General features: G+C 46.5%; 1 protein-coding gene and 1 pseudogene across 1 annotated transcript; both read right to left on the reverse strand.

The window, feature by feature from the left end:
* Positions 1 to 921: 921 nt before the first annotated feature.
* On the reverse strand, positions 922 to 12,752 carry LOC100076727 (annotated as a pseudogene).
* Positions 12,753 to 17,854: 5,102 nt separating this feature from the next.
* On the reverse strand, positions 17,855 to 18,793 carry LOC100086176 (olfactory receptor 14A16-like). The gene has a single exon (XM_029057245.1). It carries the CDS (start codon positions 18,791 to 18,793, stop codon positions 17,855 to 17,857), a length of 939 nt encoding a protein of 312 aa, XP_028913078.1.
* Positions 18,794 to 22,444: the final 3,651 nt, after the last annotated feature.

Here is a 22,444-nt window from a genome sequence, read left to right on the forward strand (position 1 = left end):
TACTTTTTCTATCTATAATTTATTTCAATTTCTACCTCCCCCTGTATACTGTGAATTCCCTCTGGGCAGGCATTGCATCTAGTAATTCTGTTATATAGTACTTTCCCAACCACTTAGTACAGTGATCTGCACATAGTAAGCATTCAATAAATGCCATTGAATGATTGTTCTAATAATTTTATTTGTCACATTTCTTTGGTGACACAAAGATGAGAAATGAAATGGGAGAAATGATGATCACAATCTGTGGCTAATGGAAGGCCAAACGACCTAGCAAAAGACAGTGGGAGTGGAATTACATAGCTGTAATTTATTTATTTAAATTAATGTGTGTCTTCCCCTCTAGACTGTAAACACGTTGTGGGCAAGGAATGTGTTTGTTATACTGTTATTCTCTCCCAAGGGCTTAGTACAATGCTCTGTACAACATAAGTGCTCAATAAATACTACTGGTTGACTGATTGATTGGATAAGGGAGGTGGGAAGAGTGCAGAGCTGGAAGGACCAGGATCAGAGTTCCAGAGTGGGGACTGATTCGGGATTGATGTCCCCCATACCACTCAACTAGGACTTTCCCAGAGACTCAGGATGGACATGTTGGGGTCTTCCTCTTTCTCTCTCTGCCTGCGGGAGGCGCTGCTCTCGGCTTCCTTCTGGGGACAGAGATTGGTGCGCTGCTTCATGGAACTCATGCCTTCATGATCAATCATGGATGGGAGGTTGGGAGCTGAAGGGAAGGGAGGAACGTGAAGGATTTGGGAGCTGATCTGGGAAATCACTTCAGGAGAAACAATACCCTCTGGGGAATGCCCATGGCGTCTTATGTTCATGGGGAAGGGCTACATTTGAACCCTCGTCTTTGAGTGCCCACCTCCCTGAGCCTGGCCCGGGGGTGGGGGGTCTCGCCCGATTGTGCCCCGTTTACAGATTCCCCTGCCTCCCCAGAAGCTGCCCTCTGGTGTTTCTGTCTGGCCTCAGCAGGATCACATAGACCTTGGGCCCAAAGCCGAGGAGCCCGGTGCTGGAGGCCAGGATAGAGCAGACTTCCACGACCACCACGGCCTTGCCCTTGGTGCTCAGGTATGTGGGCAGGAAGGAGACCCAGATCCTGCAGAACACCAGCATGCTGAACGTGATGAACTTGGCCTCACTGAAGCTGTCTGGCAGCTTCCTGGCCAGGAAGGCCACAGAGAGGCTTACCAGGGCCAGGAGCCCCATGTAACCCAGGATGCAGTAGAAGGCAGTGGGGGAGCCCTCGTTGCACTGGACGATGATGACCCCAGCTTCAGACGTCATGTCCACGTCAGGGAATGCTGGGGAGGTCCCCAGCCAGACCGTGCAGATGCCCACTTGGATGAGAGAGCAGATGCAGATGATGGAGGAAGGTGCCTTGGGCCCCAGCCACGTCCTCATTCTGCTCCCCGGCCCAGTAGCCTTGAAGGCCAGGATCACAGTGACTGTCTTAGCCAACAGGGTGGAAATGGCCACTGAGAAGATGACTCTGAAGTTCATCTGTCACAGGAGGCAGGTGGCCGGGCTGGGACGGCCAACAAAGGTCAAGGAGGACAGGAAGCAGAGCAGGAGGGCAGTAAGGAGCGTGTAACTGAGACTGTGGTTGTTAGCTTTCACTACGGAGGTGTCTCGGTGGTGGATAAAGACCCCTAAAACCAGAGTGGTTAGGAGAGAGAAACAGAGGGCTAAGGACACCAGAACCATTCCCAGAGGTTCCTCGTAGGAAAGGAAGATCACCGCTTTCAGGTTACACTGATCTCTTTAAGGATTTGGAAATTCATCTTCAGGGCACTTGATACATTAATACTAATAATAATAATATAATGTTGGTATTTGTTAAGTGCTTACTATGTGCAGAGCACTGTTCTAAGCGCTGGGGTAGATACAGGGTAATCAGGTTGTCCCACATGATGCTCACAGTTAATCCCCATTTACAGATGAGGTAACTGAGGCACAGAGAAGTTGACTTGCCCACAGTCACACAGCTGACAAGTGGCAGATCTGGGATTCAAACCCATGACCTCTGACTCCCAAGCCCGCGCTCTTTCCACTGAGCCACGCTGCTTCTCAATATGCATTGATCCATATCTTAAAGAAATAAATGGGATTTCCCTCCTCACCTGGGATGCGGCGTGCATTTCTGGTCCCTGGGCAAGGAAATTCACAATACCGGTGCAAAGGAAGGCAAAGAAGAGCAACCAGGAGAATAAGATGAATGGAGAAGCTGCTTTTGAAGGACTGGGACTTGTCTACCAACTCTGTTATATGATACTTTTCCAAGTGCTTAGTATACAGTGCTCTACACATGATAAGCACCCAGTAAATACCACTGATTGAGTGGAATGATGTTTGGTTCAGTCTGCCCAGTTACATTTGCACTTGGATTTTTATCCTGTATTCACCTCCACCCTGCTCAGCCTCACAGTCCATACCCTTAATTTATTTTAATATCTGTCTCTCCCTCTGGACTGTAAGCTCCCTGAGGGCAAGGAACGTACCTACCATTATATAGTACTTTCCCAAGCACTCAGTACAGTGCTCTGCACACAGTAAGCACTCAGGTGATTGATTGATTGAGGGCTACGAACATGTCTAACAACTCTGTCTTGTACTCTCCCAAGTGCTTAGAACAGTGCTCCACCCAAGGTAGGTGCTCAATTAAAAACACTGATTGATTGACTGATGACAGGGGAATGAGGGAAGCCTCCTAAATTGCAAAGGCTTTGAACCGAGCACAGAATCCAACCTCGATGAGACAATAGGGCACAGAGGAGGCTGGGGGTCCCAACTGCCCCATGCCCCCCACCTCCAGCCTGGACTAGTGGATGGACCTGGGGCCCAGGAGTCAGAAGGACCTGGGTTCTAATCCTGGCTCGGCCACGTGTCTGCTAAATGCCCGCTGTATGACCTTGGGAAAATCAGTTCACTTCTCTTTGCCTCAGTTACCTCAGTTTTAAAATGGGGATGAATAATAATAATAATAATGATGGTATTTGTTAAGCACTTGTTATGTGCAAAGCACTATTCTAAGCACTGGAGGGATACAAGGTGATGAGGTTGTCCCACGTGGGGCTCACAGTCTTAATCCCCATTGTACAGATGAGGTAACTGAGGCACAGAGAAGTGAAGTGATTTGCCCAAAGTCACCCAGCTGACAAGTGGCGGAGTTGAGATTAGAACCCAAGACCTCTGATTCCCAAGCCCGGGCTCTTTCCACTGAGCCATGCTGCTTCTCTAGAAAAGCAGCAAAGAAACCTTTCATAAATGTTTTTTTCATAAAGAAAGGATGAAAACTATAAGCCCCATTTGGAGCAGCGTGATGTAATGGATAGGCACGGGCCTGGGAGTAAGGAGGTCATGGGTTCTAATCCTGGCTCTGCCACATGTCTGCTGTATGACCTTGGACAAATCACTTCACTTCTCTGTGCCTCAGTTATCTCATCTGTAAAATGAGGATTGGGAGTTATAAACCTCGTGTCGGCCGGGGACTGTGTTCACCCCATTTGCTTGTATTCCCCTCAGCACTTAGTAGAGTGCTTGGCATATAGTAAGCGCTTAAATGCTACAATTATCATTATTATTATTACATGAACTGTGTCCAACCTGATTAGCTTGTATCTACCCTAGCACTTAGTGTAGTGCCTAGCACATAGTAAGCACTCAACAGAAACCATAAAAAAACCTCTAAGCATCTTGGTGCCTTTGTCAGAGACTGAGGCACAGATAATAGTCGGGGTATTTGTTAAGCGCTTACTATGTGCTCAGCACTGTACTAAGCCCTGGAGTAAATACCAGATCATCAGGTAGGAGGGAGAACTTGTATTGAATCCCCATTTTGCACATGAAGGAACTGAAGCACAGAGAAGTGAAGTGACTTATCCAAGGTCACAACAGCAGACAAATGGCAGAGCTGGGATTAGAACCCAGGTTCTTCTTATGCCCTGGCTAGTGGTCTATCAGCTAGGCCATGTTGCTTCTCTAGACACCTAGGAAATGCTTAACAAACATCACAGTCTGTTGTTATTATCATTGTTATTTCTCACTCTCAGAAAGCTCTCCCGGAATGTCCTGCCCAGCCCACCGCTGTTTGACTGGGAAGCACGATTCTCCGCAGACACCTACCCATTCGATTGCTGATCTCCCCCTCGGCACAGGGAACACAGTCGTAGCAGCAGTCGGCTTTCCCTTCCTGAGTTGTTTTCCTGAATCCCGGCCAGCAGCTCTCGCTACACATGGAGCAGAGGTTCTGTGTGAGGAGGGGAAGAGAGAAATGGGCAGGACATTGAGCCATTCCTCCCTGGAACTCAGAGGCATGGGGGAAGACAGGAAAGGATATAGAAATTCTAGGGCAACGTTCTACTCCTTACAAAGGGGTGGGAGACTATGAATTCAATCAAAGCTGGAAACAATCTTCATCATCAGTGGGATCTATTGAGCAGTTACTTTGTGCTCAGTGCTGCACTAGGCACTTTAGAGAGCAATCAATCAGTCAGTCAAAACATCAGTGGCATGTATTGAGCACTTAATGTGTGCAGAGCACTGTATTAAGTGTTTGGGAGAGTAAAATGCAAAAGGGTTGGTGTATATGTTCCCTGTGCACAACAAGCTTACAGTCTAGATGGGGAGACCGGCATCAATATAAAAAAATTAATTAATTTTAATATATAACTTGTGGATATGTACTTAAGTGCTGTAGGACAAATATCAAATGCCCAAAGGGCACAGATCCAAGCACATAGATGACACGGAAGGAAGACAATGCTAGGGGATAATTGGGCTTAATCAGGGAAGGCTTCTTGCAGGATGTGTGGCTTTAATAAGACTTTGAACCTGGGGAAAGTGGTGGTCTGGCATTTATGGAAGAGAAGGAAGTTCCAGGTCAGAGGGAGGACATGGGGTAGGGGTAGGTAGCAAACTTGAGGAGATTGAGGTACAGTAAGTAGCTGATGCTAGAGGAGCAGAGTGTGGGGGCCGGACTGTAATAGGAGATCAGTGAGGTAAGGTAGGAGGGAGGGAGTTGACTGAGGGCTTTAAAGCCAGTGGTACGGAGTCTTCTCATTTTATTTCATCCAATTTTCCAGCTCTACCGGCTTCCAGTCCAAGATGACAATCTGGGATCTCATGCAATAATGCCTCCTCAATAAACTGATCAATCAGTGGCATTTAGTGAGCACTTGCACTGTATAAAGCACTGTATTAAGCACTTTGCAGAGTACAGTATAAGAGTTGGAAGACACGTTCCCTGTATACATGGAGAATCCAGGCCAGAAGAGGAGACAGACATTAAAGTAAACTACCGATATGGACGTTGTGGGCCCGGAATGTGTTTGTTACACTGTTACACTGCATCCTCCCAAGGGCTAAGTATAGCGCTCTGCCCACAGTAAGCACTCAGTGATTACGATTGACTGACAGAAAGACCGTGGGACTGAGTGTGGGGTGAAACTGTACAGCATCTTCCTGGCCAGGAAGGCCACCATTAACCTGACCATGGCCAGGAGTCCCATGTAGCCTGGGACACAGTAGAAAGCAGTGGCGGAACCCTCAGTACATTGGATGATGATGACCCTGGCCTCAAATGCCACATCCACGTGGGAGAATGGAGGTGAGGTCCCCAACCAGACCGTGCAGATGCCCACTTGGATGAGGGAGCAGATGCAGATGATGAAGGAAGGCACCATGGGCCCCAGCCATGTTCTCATTCTGCTCCCCAGCCCAGTGGCCCTGAATGCCAGGACCATGATGACCGTCTTGGCCATCACAGCGGAAATGGCCAGGGAGAAGATGACTCCAAAGGCCGTTTGTCACAGCACGCAGGTCATCTCACCCTCCTCCTCCTCCTCATTTATTACATGAGAAAATAGACCATCCCATGTTATCTTCTCCTCACTGATGATGAAATCTTGGCCAGCTGGGGCCAGGGGGATGAACTCTCCCACTCTGATGTAGACTTTGGTTCCATTCTGTAAAATCTGATAGTTCAGGATATCAAACCTACTGTTCGTCCAGCTGAGGTCATCCAAATGGACCCACTCATCAGCGCCAGTATAGATCCGAGCGTTCTTCAGAGGCGAGTGGAGCTGGAGGGAGAAGGAGACACCAGTGACTCAAGTCACCAAAGTAGCAGAGTACTAGAGTGGACAGAGGGAGGGAAGAATTACCTGCCATGGATGAGGGATCCAGCTTGGTCCATCTCCCAATGCCTCCATGTCCTTGGCAACCCAGATCTCTTGGTGGAGTGTGTGGGCGATGACCTATACAGTGCTGTACACGCTGTAACTTTGGGGAGACAGGTTCATGTCTCAGAAGTCCAAGGACCTACTTTCCAGCGTATCGTTTAAATCACACAGTCCCAGAGAATCAAGTCTATCCAGATCTTCTACAAATGGAGAATCAAAGGTCCACTGCCAGAATGATGGAAGAAACATATCCTGAGGATATTTCTGAATGTTCAGGGTCCGTTTGAAATCCCTGAAACCCAGAATCCCCTTCCTATGAACTGAAAATGACAAGGAGCCTTGGAAAAAGGTGTTATTTCTGATATAAGAAATTGTTGTAAAATCCCAATCGGATGTGGTGACCCAAACCTTCTCAAGAATAGGGAGGTTATGCAGATTAAAAACGAATGGCAGTAAAGAGTACGTATCTCCACAAGCAGCAACTACATTCGCTGATGATGTCATAATTTGTTTGTAGTGAGAGCCAATCCTATATGTATATTTGGTAAAATACTCATGGATTCGTTCAACATGAGCCACACAGATGCCATTCTTGGCCATCTCCTCTGTTAGGGCCGTAGCAAACGTCTCCCATTGAATGTCATCGGTAACCAGGAGGCCGATCCAGACCCAGTGGAAATGTTTCATGAGAGTGATCATCCCCAAAGGCAGATGTGGGGAACTCACAGAGATTTGATAGAGAGAATGGAACCGGGCCTTACTTCTGAGAGTGGGGTCCTCTGGGCCGTAGCAGATCTAAATGGGAGACAGAGCAGGGGAAGAGGGGACTCCAGAGTGGACATATGGACAGACAGACATCACCACGCTAATACAATCACTCATCCTATCCCTCCTGGATTACTGCATCAGCCTCCTTGATGACCTCCCAGCCTCCTGTCTCTCTCCACTCCAGTCCATACTTCACTCAGCTGCCCAGATCATTCTTCTACAAAAACACTCAGGATATGTCACCCTGCTCCTCAAAAAACTCGAGTGGTTGCCCATCCACCTCCACATCAAACAACTCCTCACCATTGGCTTTAAAACACTCCACCACCTTGCCCCCTCTGACCTCATCTCGCTTCTCTCCTTCTACAACCCAGCCCTCATACTTTGCTCTTCTAGTGCTAACCTTCTCACTGCGTTTCGATCTCAGCTATCTCGCCACCGACCCCTAGCCAACATCCTGCATCTGGCCTGGAAGGCCCTCCCTTCTCAAATCCCACAGACAATTACTCTCGACCACTTCAAAGTCTTATTGAAGGCACATCTCCAAAAGGCCTTCCCAAATTAAGCCCCACCTTCCCTCATCTCCCACTCCCTTCTGTGTTGCCCAGACTTGCTCCTTTTGCTCTTCCCTCCTCCCAGCCCCACAGCACTTATGTACAAAGCTGTAATTTTATTTATTTGTATTCATGTCTGTCTCCCCACCTCTTAACTGTGAGCTCATTGTGGGTAGGGAATGTATCTGTTTATGGTTGCATTGTCCTCTTCCAAGTGCTCTGCACAAAGTAAACACTCCATAAATACGATTGGTTGAATGAATGAATGAATCAATCAATGAATCAATGAATCACACCATATTCCCAATTCAATCAATCAGTCCATGGTGTTTACTGACCACTTTCTAGGTGTAGAGACCTGTACTACATGCTTGGGGGAATACATTATAGCTGGCAGACAGGCTCACTGCCCACGAGAGGCTTACAGTCTCCAGGGGGTCAGTATCTTTCATTCCAGGCAAAGACACAAGTCCATTTCATTGACTTTGGCTCATTCATTCATTCAGTCGTAATTACTGAGTGCTTACTGTGTGCAGAGCATTGTACTAAGTGCTTGGAAAGTACAATTTGGTAACAAATAGGGACAATACCTACCCAACATTGCGCTCACAGTCTAGAAGGGGGGAGACAGATAAGAAAACAAGTAGACAGGCATCAATAGCATCACTATAAATAAATAGAATTACAGATACATACACATCATTAATAAAATGAATAGAGTAATAAATATGCACATATATACACAAGCCCTGTGGGGCAGGGATGGGGTAGAACAGAGGGAGTCAGGGCAATGGGGAGGAGCAGAGAAAAAGGGGGAATTTCCTAGTCTTGGACTGTCCATGGGACAGCACTTGCGCAGGGCCTGGCACATAGTAAGTGCTTAACAAATACCATAAAAAAACAACAGTGACAACAACAGTGACAGCAACAACAAACTAATGCTTGTCTACCCATTGCCTTTGGGAGTCCTCACCTGGGGGAGCTTATAGAGTCCCAGCAGCCAGGAGCCAGTAGTGGACACTGCCAACGATAGCCCTCCTATGACAGCCAGCAGTTTGTCCCGCTGCTCCGGGTCACAGCTATAGCTGGGGCCAGTTGTGGCTCTTCCTGAGATCAGAGCCATGGAACTCTGAGCTGTGATCATGTCCAGGAAGTGGACGTTGAAGAGGTGGAAGCCCAGGGAAATATTGGGTAACAGGATGGGGTCCTTGTTGATCTCCTCCACAGCAAACACCAGGGCTATGAGCTGCTGGTAGTGTTTGGTGAAGCATCTGTAATGGGAAGGAAGGGAGATGGCACAGAATCATTGGGGCATAGCAAAAAGAGCTCAGGCCTGGGGGTCGGAAGGACCTGAGTTCTACTCCCACCACCACCACTTGCCTGCTGTGTGACCCTGAACGAGTCACTTCATGTCTCTGTGCCTCAGTTCCCTCATCTGTGAAATGGGGATTAAAACTGTGAGCCCCTTGGGGGACATGAATTGTGTCCAACCTGATTAACCTGACTCAACTCCAGGGTTTAGTATGGTGCCTGGCACCTAGGAAGCACTTAACAAATACCCCAGCAAAAAAAAAGTGTGTTGAACAGTCGAGCGGCAGTGGGACAGAGATGAGGAAGAGAAAGCCCCTGGGAGCTACAAGGGTAGTGGGAAGTGAGTCCCAGCCTTCCCAAATCTTTGAGAGAGAAAGCCTCAAGGACACTGCAAACTAATCTAGGTGGGTGAGTCAATCAATCAGAGATTTTGATTAAACACTTTCTGTGTGCAAAGCACTGTACTAAGTGCTTGGGAGAGGGCAATATATAACAGTCCTGATGAAAGAGGTGGTGGGTGCGGTCTGGGGTCTGCATTATGCAAAAAGTGACCTTGGGAGGCAGGGAAAGCAACAGGAGAAAGATCTACAGAATACATAATGATATTAATTATGGTATTTGTTAAGCGCTTACTATGTGCCAAGTACTGTTCTAAGCACTGGCGTAGATACAATATAATCATGTTGTCCCATGTGGGGATCACAGTCTTAATCTCCATTTTACAGATGAGATAACTGAGGCACAGAGAAGTTAAGTGACTTGTCCAAAGTCACACAGCCGACAAGTGGTGGAGCCAGGATTAGAGCCCACAGCCTCTGACTCGCAAGCCCGTGCTCTTGCCACTAAGCCACACTGCTTCTCTACATAGCAGTAGACTCCAGGAGCAATCAGCCAGTGCTATTCATTGAACACTCACTGTGTAATAATAATGTTGGTATTTGTTAAACACTTACTATGTGCAGACCACTGTTCTAAGCACTGGGGGAGATACAGGGTAATCAGGTTGTCCCATGTGAAGCTCAGAGTTAATCCCCATTTTACAGATGAGGTAACTGAGGCACAGAGAAGTTGTGACTTGCCCACAGTCACACAGCTGACAAGTGGCAGAGCCGGGAGTCGAACCCATGACCTCTGACTCCGAAGCCCAGGCTCTTTCCACTGAGCCACGCTGCTTCCCCTTGTACAGAGCATGTAAGTGCTTGGGAGAGTACAATACAACAGAGTTGGTAGAAACGTTCCCTGCACACAACGAGGTTACAGTCTAAAGGAGGAGAGAAAGTAAAGGAGGGAATTCATAGGCTTGAAATCTCCTTCTGAAGCCAACAAATTTGTATCTCCAAACTCTGTAATATTGTACTCTCCCAAGCACTTAGTACACATGGTAATCCATTAATCAATCAATCAGCGGCATTTGAGGTCTTACTGTGTGCAGAGTACTGAACTAAGTGCTTAGTACTAAGTGCTTATGGGCAGGGAAAGTGTCTACCACCTCGGTTGCATTGTACTCTTCCAACCACTTAGTACAGTGCTCTTCCACACCGTAAGTCCTCAATAAATACCACTGATTGATTGTTGAGCTTCCTGAACAGCTACATATGGGCTCTGGCCCTTGACCCTTTATCGTAGATGTCAATGCCATTGGTGAGCCAGCATCCGTGCCCGCTGCCCTTCCTTTCTCCCCCTCCCAGTGATGCCCCCCCCCCCCCATTCCCACCTATCCTACATCATGGTAAACACCAACACTTACTCTGTGGGGTTGGGATAGAAAAGTGGTTGTTCCATTAAGTTCTCAAGGACGCCTAAATGACTCAGAATCATATCCAGAGAGAAGAGTCCTTCGATCACCACATCTCCATCCTGGTAGTAGCCAGTTGAATGATTTCTCTCCAAGGTGCAGGGACGGTTGACCATCCTGCACTGAACACCATGAAGCTGGGAGAATAGTGTGGTCCACAGAAGACTATGCCTCATGGCCACAGCCCTAGAACACAAAGACAAAACTACTCCCTGGAGGGCCAGGCTGATCCAGAGGCAGATAGGTTGAGATGAGAGAACTGTTCAGTGTTTTAGGCTCCCCTGAGGATTCATTCCACGCACGGATGCAGTGCCTGGATGGAGACGGTCCTCGCTCCTGGATGTCAGAGGTAGCGGATGAGGGGGATATTTATAGGGGTGCTTTTTCCTGATGCAAGAGTTACTAGTTCCACCTGATGATCTTTGTTTTCGGTGGTGTAAGTGACCTGAGACTCCTCTTTCTCCTCTCTCTCCTGGCCTCTACCCCACTCCCAGAGAGGGTGAAATCACCGTCACTGAGGAATAGCAACCTTGTTTGCTGCACCTGCGTACTCATGATCACTGGACAAACAAGTGTAAGAGTTGCTATTCTCCCAGGTACTTAGTAGAGTGCTCTGCAGGCAGCAAACATTCAATAAATACCATGGATTCATTGTGGACAGGGAACGGGTCAACCAATTCTGTTGTACTGTACTTTCCCCAGTGCTTAATACAGTGCTCTGCACACAGTAAGCACTTGGTAAATGCCACAGATTGATTGGGGGCAGGGAATGTGGCTACTAAGTCTGTTGTATTGGACTCTCCCACATGCTTAGTACAGTGCTCTGCACACAATAAGTGCTCAATAAATACCATTGATTGATTGATATGTAGAACATCCAGAAGAGGCCTAGGGACCTCAGTGGAAGCAGGTTTCTAAAAAGGTTCAGACACTTCTTCAAACATAGAACCACAAAGTGTCCTCAGTCTGCGTGTCCCTTTGCCAACAAGCCCTTGTGTTGTCTGGACAATCTCCAGTGACAGGGGCAGAGAAATGTGGCCTAGTGGAAAGAGCATGAGCCTGGGAGTCAGAAAACTTAATAGTAATAATTAACTTCTAACTACCCCAGCACATAGAACAATGTTCAACACATAGTAAGCACTTAACCAATACCATTTAAAAAGGGGGATTTAAGGAAGACTCCTTCTTTCTCGGGAGTTTCAGAATCACTGTCTGAAGTGGCTGAAGTAAAAGAAGAATAGTCCGGTATATCTGATTCACAGAGAGTTCTTCAATGAGTTTGAGCAAACCCAAAAGGAGTTCCTTTGGATTTACAAATCTGTACCAGCAAATCTAATATTTTCAAACACTCTCCTCTTTTTAGATCTTCCTATTTGTAACACAAAATACATCTTATGATGGGACCGATGGGATTCCAGCCCATGCATTTGATGATAACCTTGTTCTTTTCATTTGGAATTATGTCTAATATTTGGACTATATATCCTTCTTCTAAGCACTTTTGGCTTGCCAACTGGAAGAGGCTAAAATCTTCTCCTTTGAAGTCAGGCTCTTCTAGGATTTACTGCCCCAGTCCTTCCACAGCCCAGGTTGCCGCTGCCCACCGGACGGGGAGTCAGTCAGGCCCCGAAGACCGGCCAGGGGCAGGGGACAGGCAGGAGGCAAGGCCAGGGCCAAACTCATGTGACCGGGAGAGGCCCGGGCAGAGGTCTGTGCTCTGGCAGTGAGTGTCACTTGGGTTCTTGGCTGCTTCGTATCCATCCTTATCTCTTACGTTGACATCTTCTGGGCCACACTGAGGATGAGATCCACTGAGGGCCAGGCCAAAGCCTCTTCCACCTGCCTGCCTCACCTTGCTGTTATCTCTCTGTATCTTTTCATGGGTTTGTTTGCCCATCTGAAGCTGCCCTTATCCTCCCCATGAGCACTAGACCTGCTGGTGTCCGTGTTCTACACAGTGCTGCCCCTCACCCTGAATCTCCTCATCTACAGCCTGAGGAACAAGAACATGAAGATCTTCCCAAACTGGGGAAGATCTTCTCCAGCAACTTCATTTCCGGGATGAACCGACCCTCTTTCTTGCTGGGGTAAGAGGAAGATGGAGGGATCCACTTGAGGGAAACAGCATGGCATGGTGAAGAGCCTGAGCCTGGGAGGCAGAGGACTTGAGTTCTAATTCTGTGTCTGCCACTTGTCTGCTGTGTGACCTTGGGCAACTCACTTCCCTGTGCTTCAATTCCTTCATCTGCAAAATGGGGATTCAGTACCTGTTCCCCCTCGTATTTAGACTGAGAGTTCCATGTGTGACAGGGACTGTGTCCATTCTGATGATCTGTATCTACTCCAGTGGTTAATAAAGAAAATAGTAAGTTCTTAGCAAATACCACTTTCATTATTAAGGGAGGAGTCTAGTCTCATTGGTCTACAGGACAGAGCGTTCCTACTGTTCTTCCCCCCTCAACCCTTTTCCATTCTCCATTCCCTCTCATTTTTTTTTTGTCATGGTATTTGTTAAATGCGCATTATCAGGCACTGTATTAAGTGCTGGGGTCGATACAAGCTAATCAGGTGGGACACAATCCATGTCCCACATGAGCTCACAGTCGTAATCTCCATTTTACTGACGAGGCAACTAAAGCCCCGAGAAGTGAGGTGACTTGCCCAAGGTCACACAGCAGACAAGTGGCAGAGTAAGATTAGAACCCAGGACCTCTGACTCCCAGGCCCAGGTTCTTTCCACTGGACCATGCTGCTTCTAAGCACTTACGTGCTGTACTTAGTACTGGTATAGATACACATTAATCAGGCTATGAACCCCTTGAGGGCCAGGGGCCCTTTCTAATTTTGACTGGTATATTTTTTATGGTATTTGTTAAGTCCTTATTACATACCAGTCTATGCACTGAGCACTGGGTATATACAAGTTAACCAGGTGACCCACAGGGGGCTCACAATCTTAATTTCCATTTCACAGATGAAGTAACTGAAGCACAGAGAAGTGAAGTGACTTGTCCAAAGCCACATGGCTGACAAGTGGAGGAGCCAGAATTAGAACACAAATCCTCTGACGCTCAGGCCCATGCTCTTCCCACTAGGTAAGACTGCTATTCTTCCCCAACACTTAGCATACTGCTTGGCACAGAGTAAGTGCTTTAATAAATACTCAGACCACATAGCCATTAACCACTACTGACTGGGCTCTGGACCAAACAGATCCCCGATTCCTCCAGAATCCTGCTGACCAACAATTACAGCTTCCAGGACCCTCGGTATCCTCCTTTTTTTAATGGCATTTGTAAAGTGCTTACTATGTGCCAGGCACTGTACTAAGTGCTGCGGTAGATACAAGCTAATCAGGTTGAACACAATCCATGTCCCACATGGGCTTACATTCATAATCTCCATTTCACAGATGAGGTAAATGGGACACAGAGATGTGACTTATCCTAGATCATAGAGCAGAAAAGTGGTGGAGCCAAGATTAGAACCCAGGACCTCTAACTCCTAGGCCCTGGCTCTTTCCACTAGGTTATGCTGCATCTCAATAATAAAATTCTTCATGCTATAAGTTACTTTAATAAAGACGAAACAGTAGTTTAATGTTAATGTTAGAGAACATAGCACAAAGTGGAGTTTCATATTCTTTTTCCATAGGTTCTGGAATAAATCCTGATTTATAACATTTATTTACATGAGAAAATCAACTCCAAGGTAAATTAGGGTCAACGTGGATATTTTGATGATGATAGTGTCATTTGTTAAGTACTTACCATGTGCCCTAAGCATTTATTATATCCCCCTCTATATTGTAAGCTCGTTGTGGGCAGGGACTGTGTCTGTTTATTGTTTTATTGTACTTTCCCAAGTGCTTAGTACGGTGCTCTGCACACAGTAAGCACTTAATAAAAATGACTGAATTGAATGCCAAGCACTGTTCTAAGCCTGGAGTAGATACAAGTTAATCAAGTTGGGTGCAGTTCCTGTCCCACGTGGGGCTCACAATCTAAGTAGCAGGGAGAACAGAATTGAAACCCACTTTACAGATAAGGAATCCCATTTTGCAGGTGAGGATTTTTGCTTCTCACTCAATCCTCCAGATTATTTAAGAAGACTTTAATAGTCTGATCACCTTCCTCCCCACCTCCCAATCCAACACCACAACTCTCCCCAATGTCAAATCCCTCTTCCTCAGAAATCCTTCCCTGATTAGTTCACAGCATCCCAATCTCTCTAGCTCATTGCTCAATATATATGGTGCTCCTAACCTTAGCACTTATGCATTTTTTCATATTTCATGTAATGATTTATTCAGCTATTTTTCATCCTGATACATTTTTGCTACTACTAATAATAATTGTGGTATTGGTTACTCAATCAATCAGTGGTATTTATTCAATAGTATTTATTTATTTTCATTCAATAGTATTTATTGAGCGCTTACTATGTGCAGAGCACTGTACTAAGCGCTTGGAATGAACAAGTCGGCAACAGATAGAGACAGTCCCTGCCATTTGACGGGCTTACGGTCTAATCAGGGGAGACAGACAGACAAGAACAATGGCAATAAACAGAGTCAAGGGGAAGAACATCTCGTAAAAACAATGGCAACTAAATAGAATCAAGGCGATGTACATTTCATTAACAAAATAAATAGGGTAATAAATGTATACAGTTGAGCAGACGAGTACAGTGCTGAGGGGATGGGAAGGGAGAGGAGGAGGAGCAGAGGGAAATGGGGGGAAAAGAGGGTTAAGCTGCGGAGAGGTGAAGGGGGGTGGTAGAGGGAGTAGAGGGAGAAGAGGAGCTCAGTCTGGGAAGGCCTCTTGGAGGAGGTGAGTTTTAAGTAGGGTTTTGAAGAGGGGAAGAGAATCAGTTTGGCGGAGGTGAGGAGGGCGTTCCAGGACTGTGGGAGTATGTGGCCCAGTGGTCGACGGCGGAATAGGCGAGACCGAGGGACGGTGAGGAGGTGGGCGGCAGAGGAGTGGAGCATGCGGGGTGGGCGGTAGAAAGAGAGAAGGGAGGAGAGGTAGGAAGGGGCAAGGTGATGGAGAGCCTTGAAGCCTAGAGTGAGGAGTTTTTGTTTGGAGCGGAGGTTGATAGGCAACCACTGGAGTTGTTTAAGAAGGGGAGTGACATGCCCAGATCGTTTCTGCAGGAAGATGAGCCGGGCAGCAGAGTGAAGAATAGACTGGAGCGGGGCGAGAGAGGAGGAAGGGAGATCAGAGAGAAGGCTGACACAGTAGTCTAGCCGGGATATAACGAGAGCCCGTAGCAGTAAGGTAGCCGTTTGGGTGGAGAGGAAAGGGCGGATCTTGGCAATATTTATTGAGCATCTACTATGTGCAGAACACCATACTAAGCGTTTTGGACAGTACAATGTAACAGAGGTGGTAGACAGGTTCCCTCCCCACATAGAGCTTTGTACCAAGCTAGTGTGTCAGATTCAAGTTCATCAGGATAGATACAGTTCTTGCACCACTTGGGACTCACAGTCTAGTAGGAGAGAGAACAGGTATTGAATCCTCATTTTACAAATGAGGAAACAGAGAAGGTAAATAACTTGCCCAAGGTCACCCACCCTGGTGGTTGGCAGAGCTGAGATAGAACTCAGGTCCTCTGACTCCTAGGCCTGTGCTCTTTCTACTAGGCCATGCCACTTCCCCTTCATTCATTCATTCAATCATTCATTCAATTGTATTCATTGAGTGCTTACTGTGTGCAGAGCTTACTGTGTGCTTGGGAGAGTATAATACAACAATAAACAGACCCAGTCCCTGCCCACAATGAGCTTACAGTCTAGAAGGGGAGACAGACACTAATATAAATAAATAAATTGCAGAACACTATATCAATCACTTGGGAGAGTAAATGCAACAGAGTTGGTAGACACATGCCCTGCCCACAGTGAGCTTTTTTTTTATATTTGCTAAGTTCTCACTATGTGCCAGGCACTGTTCTAAGCACTGGAGTAGAAGGAAGGTAATCAGTTTGGGTACAGTCCATGTCCTACATGCAGCTCACAGTGCCAAACCCCATTTTACAGATGAGGTAACTGAGGCACAGAGAAGTTGAGCCCAAAGTCACACAGCAGACAAATGGTGGAGGTGTATCTAGAACCCAGGTCCTTTTGTTTCCCAGACCCGGGCTCTAACCATTAGGCCATGCTGCTTCCCCTGAGCTTAGAGTATAGAGAAGGGAGCTTGCCCCCTCCTACCATACCTGGCTGATCTACTACAACACTTGACTCCTCCAATGCCAAGCTACTCACTGCACCTACTCACTGGTGTTTTAGAGGCAGTTCTTGACAAATAGTAAGCGCTTAACAAATACCATCATTACTAGGTCCCAATGATAGCCAAAGGGACTAGAACACAGTTCCAATGTTCTTTTTTTAATTTTTTATGGTAGTCGTTAAGAATTTACTATGTGCCAAGCACTGTTCTAATCTCTGGGCATTGTTCTAATTGCTGGGCACTGTCCCAAGTGGTGCTATTAATACCACAACTAATGTCAATGCTCTGCCATTAATGAACTTGTATCTAACTCAGCGCTTAGACCAGGACTTGACACATAATAAGTGCTTAACAACTACCATAAAAATAAAATAAAACAAAACAAAACGAAATAAAAACCCCCAATGATTGTTTGGTAACTTCCATTGCCTTGGTTTCCCCCATAATGAGCGATCTTAGATTGTGAGTACCCCTTCCCAGTACTTAGTATAGCGCCTTGAACACAGTAAGGGCTTAATAAATATTATTACTAGTACTATCATTTTCAGTATTTCTGCTTAGCCTAACCTTCTTGCCAAATGCCCAAGAAGATTCGTCTCCTAGACAATCTCTTTTTTTTAATGGTATTTATTGAGCGTTTGCTATGTGGAGAGCACTGTCATAAGTGCTTGGGAGAGTACAGTACAACAAAATTAACGGGTATGTTCCCTGCCCATAATGAGTCTTACTCTCTGTACTGTCAGCTTCTTGTGGGCAGGGAACCCGCATACCAATTCTACCGCTTTGTACTCTCCTAATCAGTAAATTTATTATTCAATCACTCAGTCAATGGCAGTCTTGAGCACTGACTCTCTAGAGGGTTAGGCATGCCAGGGAGGGAGTGGAGGGAAGGGAGGACAGTGAGGCAAGGATTCAAAGAGAAAGCTTTGTACTGAGGACCATTTTGGCCAAACCTTCCCTGAAGAAGAGCTCTCTGTATACATCCATGGCAAAGGGAGAGAATCAGTTCACCCTGGAAATGAAGTGGACAGAGAAGATCTTCCCCAGGGCAGCCTTCATGTCCTTGTTCCTCAGGCTGTAGATGAGGGGGTTCAGGGTGGGGGGCAGCACTGTATAGAACACAGACACCAGCAGGCCGAGCTTCGATGGGGAGGATGAGGGTGGCTTCAGATGGGCAAATGAACCCGTGCAAAGATACAAAAAGACCACAATGAGGTGAGGCAGACAGGTGGAGAAGGCTTTGGTCCGGCCCTTGGTGGCCGGCATCTTCAGCACCGCCAAGAAGATGTGGACATAAGACACGAGAATAGATACAAAGCAGCCCAAACACAAAATAACACTGAGGACAAGAGCACAGATCTCTGCTCGGGCCTCCCCAGGGCACATGAGTTTGAGCAACTGGGGGACATCACAGAAGAATTGGTGGATAATGCGAGGACCACAAAAGTGGGAGGAAAAGGTGGCAGCCCTGTGCATCAGGGAGTAGAGACCCCCGCTGAGCCAGGATGCAGTGGCCATCTTCCTACAAACCTCTTGGTCCATGATGGTGTCATAGCGCAAGGGGCAGCAGATGGCCGCGTAGCGGTCATAGGACATTGCAGTAAGGATGAAAAACTCTGAACCACCAAAAAGAATCATTAAAAGGACCTGTGTAGTACACCCCAGGAAGGAGATGGATCTGCTGTTGGTCAATGAGTTGAGGATGGATTTGGGGACGGTGGTGGTGATGTAGCAGAGATCTAAGAGAGACAAGTTCCTGAGGAAGAAGTACATGGGGCTGTGGAGATGCTGGTCGAGGGTGGGGATGGCCAAGATAAGGAGATTCCCTGTCAGGGCCACCAGGTAGACCAGGAGGAACAATGCGGCGTGGACTAGCTGCAGCTCCCAGACCTCCGAGAAACCCAGCAGGAGGAATTCCGTCACCATGGAGACATTGGCCATTTTCTACTTGGATTTCCTGAGAACAATGTGGACAGGAAATGAGAAAGTGGATGATTGGAATTCATTTAAAATTCCAGCTGGATGCCCAATTTGAAAACATACTATTCCTCAACTTCTCATTCATTCATTCATTCATTCATTCATTCATTCATTCATTCATTCATTCATTCCATCATATTTATTGAGACGTACAATTCAGCAATAGAGACAATCCCTGCCTACACCGGGCTTACAGTCTAGAAGGGGGAGACAGACATCAAAACAAGTAAACAGGCATCAGTATAAATAAATAGAATTGTTCATATGTACATATATACACAGGTGCTGTGGGGCGGGAAGAAGGGGTAGAGCATAGGGAACAAGTCGGGGTGACGTGGAGGGGAGGAGGAGCTGAAGGAAAGGGGGGCTTAGTCTGGAAAGGCCTCTTGGAGGAGGTGAGCCTTCAGTAGGGCTTTGAAGGGGGGAAGTGTGATTGCATGGCGGATGTGAGGAGGGAGGACCTTCCAGGTGCTTAAGAAAGGATTTGGGTCAAGAGAAGCAGCGTGGCCTAGTGGAAAGAGCCCAGGCTTGGGGGTCAGAGGGCCTGGGTTCTAATTCCCATCTATTCTCCATTTACTTCCTTGGAGAACTCATTCATTCCTATGGCTTCAACTACCACCTCTAATAATAATAATAATGTTGGTATTTGTTAAGCACTCGCTATGTGCCAGGCACTGTTCTAAGCGCTGGGGCAGATACAGGGTAATTAGGTTGTCCCATGAGGGCTCACAGTCTTAATCCTCATTTTACAGATGAGGTAACCGAGGCATCAAGAAGTGAAGTAATAATAATGTTGGCATTTGTTAAGCGCTTACTATGTGCAGAGCACTGTTCTAAGCGCTGGGGGAGACACAGGGGAATCAGGTTGTCCCACGTGGGGCTCACAGTCTTAATCCCCATTTTCCAGATGAGGGAACTGAGGCCCAGAGAAGTGAAGAGACTTGCCCACAGTCACACAGCTGACAAGTGGCAGAGCCGGGACTCGAACCCATGATCTCTGACTCCAAAGCCCGTGCTCTTTCCACTGAGCCACGCTGCTTCTCTATGCAGGTAATACCCAAATCTATATCTCCAGTCCTGGTCTCTCTCTTTCTCTTCCGTCTCGCATTTCCTCTTGCCTTCAAGACATCTCTACTTGGATGTCCTCCCTCCACCTCAAGCTTAACATGTCCAAAACAGAACTCCTTGTTTTCCTACCCAAACCCTGTCCTCTCCTGACTTTCCCATCAGAGTAGATGGCACCATCATCCTTCCTGTCTCACAAACCTATAACCTTGGCATTATCCTTGACTCCTCTTTTTCATTCAACCCACATATTCAATCCATCACTAAATCTTGTTGGTCCCACCTTCACAACATTGCAAAAATCCACCCTTTCCTCTCCATCCAAATGGCTACCATGTTAATGCAATCACTCATCCTATCCTGCCTGTATTATTCCATCAGCCTCCATACTGTCCTCCCAAATTTCTGTCTCTTCCCTCTCCAGTCCATACTTCACTCCGCTGCCCGGATCATTTTTCTACAAATATTTTCAGGACATGACACCCCACTCCTCAAGAAACTCCAGTGGTTGCCCATCCAAATCAGCATCAAACAAAAACACCTCACTATTGGCTTTAAAGCACTCCATCACCTTGCCCCCTCCTATCTCACCTTGCTACTCTCCTACTACAACCCAGGCCGCACAATTTGCTCCTCTAGTGCTACCCTTCTCACTGCGCTTGGGTCTCTCCTGTCTCACCACCGATCACTCACCCACATCCTGCCTCTGGCCTGGAACTGCCCCCCTTCTCAAATCTGACAATTACTCTCTTCCCCTTCAAAGTCTTATTGAAGGCATATCTCCTCCAAAAGCCCTTCCCAGACTAAGCACCCCCTATCCCTTTCACCCACTCTCTTCTGCATCACCCTGACTTGCTCCCTTTGTTCTTCCCTACTCTCAGCCCCACAGCACTTACGACATATCTATAATTTATTTATTTGTATTGATGTCTGTCTTCCCCACTCTAGACTTTAAGCTCGTTGTGGAAAGGGAATGTGTGTGCTTATTGTTGTAGTGCATTCTCCCAAGAACTTGGTACAGTGCTTTGCACACAGTAAACTCTCAGTAAATATGATTGGATGAATGAATGACTGAATGAACGAATCCTGGCTTCACCACTTTTCTGCTGTCCTTCCAATTTAGACTGTGAGCTCCATGTGGGACATGTACTCTGCCCAACCTGATCATCTTGTATTATCCCAGGACTTAGTATACTTCCTGGAACAGAGTAAGTCTTTATCAAGTACCATTAAAAAAAGAAAAGCTTCCTGGAGGAGGTAGTTTTTCCAAAGGGCTTTTGAAGATGTAAGAGTTGAGGTCCGGCAGCTTTGAAGTGGAAAGAGTTCTGAGAGAAGTGTGTGAACTTGGGGATAAAAGTAGGAAAGAGGAAACAGGGTGTCCAGTGTATGGAGCACAGGCCCGGGAGTCAGAAGGACCACTACTTGTCTGCTGTGCGATCTTGGGCAAGTAACTTCGCATTTCTGTGCCTCAATTTCTTTATCTGAAAAATGGGGTTTAAGACTGTGAGCCTTATGTGGGACAGGGACTGTGTCCAACCCTGTTATCTCATTTCTCACCTGACATTTAGAAAAGTGCTTGGCACTTAGTAAGTACTTAATAAATACTGCTACTATTATCATTATTATTATTGAGAAATGAGGCCCAGTGAGCTGATTATGCACAAAGAATGCAAGTTGAGGCTTTTAGTGGGAGAAAAGTGTGGATAAGTAAGAGGAAGAGAGATGAAGATGGTGTCTCTTTTTGATTGTGGAGAAGAATGGGAATGCATTGAAGAGTTTTGAAGAGTGGGGAGTGAGGAGATACATACATAAATTATTTTTATTTATTTATTTATATTAATATCTCTCTCTCCCCATCTTAACTGTAAACTTGATGTGGGAAGGGAATTTATCTACCCGGCTCTGCCACTTATCTGCTGTGTGACCTTGGGCAAGCCACTTAACTTCTCTGTGCATCAGTGATCTTATCTGTAAAGTGGGAATTAAGTCCATGAGCTCCATGAGGGACAACCTGCTTACCTTGTATCTACCCCAGTGCTTAGAACAGTGCTTGGCAAACACCTTAACACTTACAAATACCATAATTATTATTATTATTACCAACTCTGTTCTATCATACTCTCCTGCACACTTAGGACTGGTTTCTATATGTAGTAAGTGCTCAATGAATAACATTGATAGATTGATTTCTACCAAGAAAAGTGAAAGATAATATTAATAATAAAAATGATGGTATTTGTTAAGTGCTTACTATGTGCCTAGCACTGTTCTAAGCACTGGGGAGATACAGGGTAAGCAGGTTGTCCCATATGGGGCTCACAGTCTTAATCCCCATTTTACAGATGAGGTAACTGAAGCACAGAGAAGTTAAGTAACTTACCCAAAGTCACACTGCTGACAAATGGCAGGGCCAGGATTAGAACCCACAACCTCTGACTCCAAAGCCCATGCTTTTTCCACTAAGCCATGCTGCTTCTCTGAGAGACGAAATAATACTCATCATCATCGTGGGTATTTATTGCTTACTATGTACAGACAACTGTGCTA

This window comes from Ornithorhynchus anatinus, unplaced genomic scaffold, assembly GCF_004115215.2.
Source record: "Ornithorhynchus anatinus isolate Pmale09 unplaced genomic scaffold, mOrnAna1.pri.v4 scaffold_77_arrow_ctg1, whole genome shotgun sequence".
Taxonomy (NCBI): Eukaryota; Metazoa; Chordata; class Mammalia; order Monotremata; family Ornithorhynchidae; genus Ornithorhynchus; species Ornithorhynchus anatinus.

Coding starts and splice junctions, on each gene's coding strand:
- LOC100086176 (XM_029057245.1), bottom strand. CDS start 18,793: ATGGCCAATGTCTCCATGGTGACGGAATTCCTCCTGCTGGGTTTCTCG.